At 29.8% G+C, this 3,627-nt stretch overlaps 1 protein-coding gene across 1 annotated transcript in view; it reads left to right on the forward strand.

Moving 5' to 3' along the window:
* LOC107605189 (L-gulonolactone oxidase 3-like) overlaps nucleotides 1-2,954 on the forward strand; it is a 5,810-nt gene extending 2,856 nt beyond the window's left edge. The window contains exons 3-4 of the mRNA XM_016306973.2: nucleotides 1,569-1,824; nucleotides 1,896-2,954. Of these exons, the coding sequence (XP_016162459.1) occupies nucleotides 1,569-1,824; nucleotides 1,896-2,716 (1,077 nt within the window). The 3' untranslated portion in view covers nucleotides 2,717-2,954. The remainder of the gene's footprint in view (nucleotides 1-1,568; nucleotides 1,825-1,895) is intronic.

Consider the following 3,627-nt stretch of genomic DNA (forward strand, 5'->3'; position numbering starts at 1 on the left):
TTTTAATATATACTATTAAAATATATATTAGTTAAATTCTATTTTCTTAAAATCCTATTTTAAAATAGTCATACCATTTGAAAAGTGAGAATAGTATATTTCATCTAAATCTAGATTGAGACCATTAAAATATAAAAAAGAATGATGGATATTCACACGGACAATTTGTACATGAATTTTTTCCTTGATTGCCGCCACGCGTGGTATGAATAATAATTTGAGGTGTCTCGAAAGTAGGACGATAAAAAAGACAAACATCCATAATCCATTCTCTTTGTTTTTTTTTTTAATGAAGTCTTGTCTACTAAATAAAAAATTTTAATGCATTGATTCTAATTATTTCTGGAGGGAGTATTATTTGGGAGTTGGGATCAAGCTCAAAATCTAAATATTGAAACGTATCAAATTCAATCATGCAGTTTATGGAGAGTTTTATTGTTTATTGTTTATTGTTGAGTAAATGTTTTTTTAGTCTTTGATCATTTGTTCAAAAAATAAAATAGTTTTTTACCATTTAAAACTTTTAATTATGATCTGATTTTTAATTATTTAAATAATTAGTATAAGTGGTCCCTTATACATTAGCAAGTCACGTTTATAGGAACTATTTAGTCTAATTACTTAAATAGTTAGAGACTAATTAAATAAATTATTTGAATGGTTAAAAAATGATTAAAAATTTTGGAATGATAGAAAATCGCTTTATCTTTTAAGTAAATAATCAGAGACCAAAAAAAAAAATATTTACTCTTTATTGTTTATACCTACACATTAAAAACCTTTATATACTTCTTTAACGTCACAAAGACGGTGTAGCTTATGTGTCCATATGATATTAATTTTAACAAAATAACTACTGCTTATTTTAATTTTATTTGTATATTATCAAATTGTGTAAATAAATAAAATAATTACTAATATATGTTTTTTTTGTCCCAAATTACATATCTCATTTTTGTTGTAAATGAGATGTGTCATAATTTATCTTGTTTACTGTGCAAGTGAAATATAAAGGGACAAAAATTTGAGCTCTCTATAAGTAGATTCATTAAGCCTAAACCATCACACAATTTTCTCATTCTTTTTCGTGTTCGTCTTACAAATAGCTGATAGCAAATATATATTTGTTAGTATGTATTCAAATACTATATACATAAAAGATGACGAGTACGTGTCTCATTCCATTTGAATACACACTTGTCATGTGGGTTTTTTGACCGGATTGAAAAGAGATTGAGAATGTCGGATATATGGTGTTTTGTAACCATCAATTGGTCATCAATAGTATTTTTAATGGTGTGAGATTACATCTAATGGTGGGAGATCACTCATTTTTATTTTGATGGTTAAGTGCTGGTCAAAAAACACAAAAGTTGCTGGCCTCTAGACTTTTTCGAATATTATTTATAAAGTTTGATTATAAATGTATGTCAATGTGTGATCATTCCTTTTCCAACATGTATTAATATTTTTAGTGTTGGTTGAAAATTTATAGCTAGTACATATTTAATTTTGTATTTATCCTTAATAAAATGTGATGGATTAGTAATGTTATTATTAACCTGTAGGTAACATTAAGAGTGGAACCAAGGTTCAAAAGAAGCATAACCTACAATTTCACGACCGATGTTGGTCTTGAAGATTTGTACGCAGATCATGCAAAGAAATATGAGTTTGCAGACATAACTTGGTATCCATCACAACACACTGCTGTTTATAGATACGATTCAAGGGTTCCCTTAAATACTTCCGGTAATGCAGTCTTTGACTTCATTGGATTTCAAAATAATCCAACTTCGATCTCCGAAGCAGTTCGAGCTACAGGTAATTAATAATAATTCACAAAATTTTATTGGTCCTCTATAGAGACTAAATGCATGATGATGTGCATGCAGAGAGTTTGTTAGAAAAAACAAGAAACACGCATGGAAAATGCTTAACAGCAGCAGCAACATTAGCATTTAAAAGAGGTACAGCAAATGGTTTAAAGAACAATGGCATTCTTTTCACTGGCTATCCAGTAATCGGTTACCAAAGCAAAATGCAAACCTCAGGTTCATGCTTATACTCCCAATCACTTCTCACATCATGTGCTTGGGATCCAAGAATCAAAGCCTTGTCCTTCTATGAATCCACAGCAATCTTTCCAGCTTCTATTTTCCGTGATTTCATCTTGGACGTGAAAAAGCTCAGAGACTTAAACCCGGAACATTTTTGTGGGGTTGACAACTATAACGGTATTCTTATACGTTATATCAAAGGGTCGGATGCATATTTAGGTCAATCTGAAGACTCTATAGTAATTGATTTCAATTATTATAGAGCCAAAGAGGCATCAACTCCGCGATTAAACCAAGATATTTGGGAAGAATTGGAACAAATGGCGTTTTTTAAGTATGGGGCTAAGCCACATTGGGCTAAGAATAGGAACATTGCATTCTTGGGAGTGGATAAGAAGTACCCAAATTACAACAAGTTTATTGAAGCAAAACAACAATTGGATCCACAAAATGTGTTTTCTAGTAATTGGTCTGATGAAATATTGTTTGGGAAGGAATTAGAGAAGAGTGATGGGTGTGCTCTTGAAGGGTTATGCATATGTAGTGAACACAGACATTGTAGCCCACAAAACAATTATTATTGTAGCCAAGGACTTGTCTATAAGGATGCTAGGGTTTGTAGATATTCAAAGTCATCTCTCCCATCCTCAGTATAGAATAATTATACAATGAAAATTCAGGTGCAGTAATTTCATGTGAAGTTGATAGTTGAAAACTGATAGATTACAATTTAATCAAATTTATCAAATTATTTAACGATTTTTAACTATTAACTCATATAAAGTTAACTGCACATGAGTTTCCACTTAATTATATGAATGATGGAAAAAGATGATGTTTGTTTATTACCAATGTATTTAAAATTGTTCTGGAAAATGATACAAGTACTTTAAGCAAAGTTATACCATATGCATGACACTCAAAAATATAATTTCTTCAAAGTTTACTTCTTTCGATTCATGGCTTCACTGGAAAAATAATTTTCGGATAACACATAAATTAACGTGTGGTAATTAACTCCAAAGAATCTTCAAATCTAGAATATATTGAAGGAACAATTTTCCTGGATCTAAATTATTAAACGCGTGACATATATTATGTCTTTGTTAGATAGACAATGACTTTTGTAAATAATGTAGATAATGAGTTCTAAAATTGACTCAATAAAGTAAAAAAATACTCCATTCCAATTTATCTCCTAAACCCTAACTATCCGCACAACTAGTGAATTAAATATCTAGCCATAGTTAACTGTGCATGAATAAATCGAATCAAAAGGGATAATCATCCAATTAAGAATAATTAATATAATTATCTGCATACCTATGAATTGAACATCCGGCATATTCATATTGTTCACATTATTTAATATTCTCATTGTCTCCGTATACTTTATTCGCTGCCTTTGTTTACTTGACCTAATTTGTCGTTGTAGTCTTGTAGTAAGATATTATAGTAGATAGATGAAGATTTTTCAAGTTACCAAAAACCTCTTTTGCATTGTACTTTCTTTCTTGTACAAAGAGGAGAAAATAAGAATCTAATTTTTAAGACAAAATTAAAACAA

The sequence above is a fragment of the Arachis ipaensis genome, chromosome B06 (assembly GCF_000816755.2).
Source record: "Arachis ipaensis cultivar K30076 chromosome B06, Araip1.1, whole genome shotgun sequence".
Taxonomy (NCBI): Eukaryota; Viridiplantae; Streptophyta; class Magnoliopsida; order Fabales; family Fabaceae; genus Arachis; species Arachis ipaensis.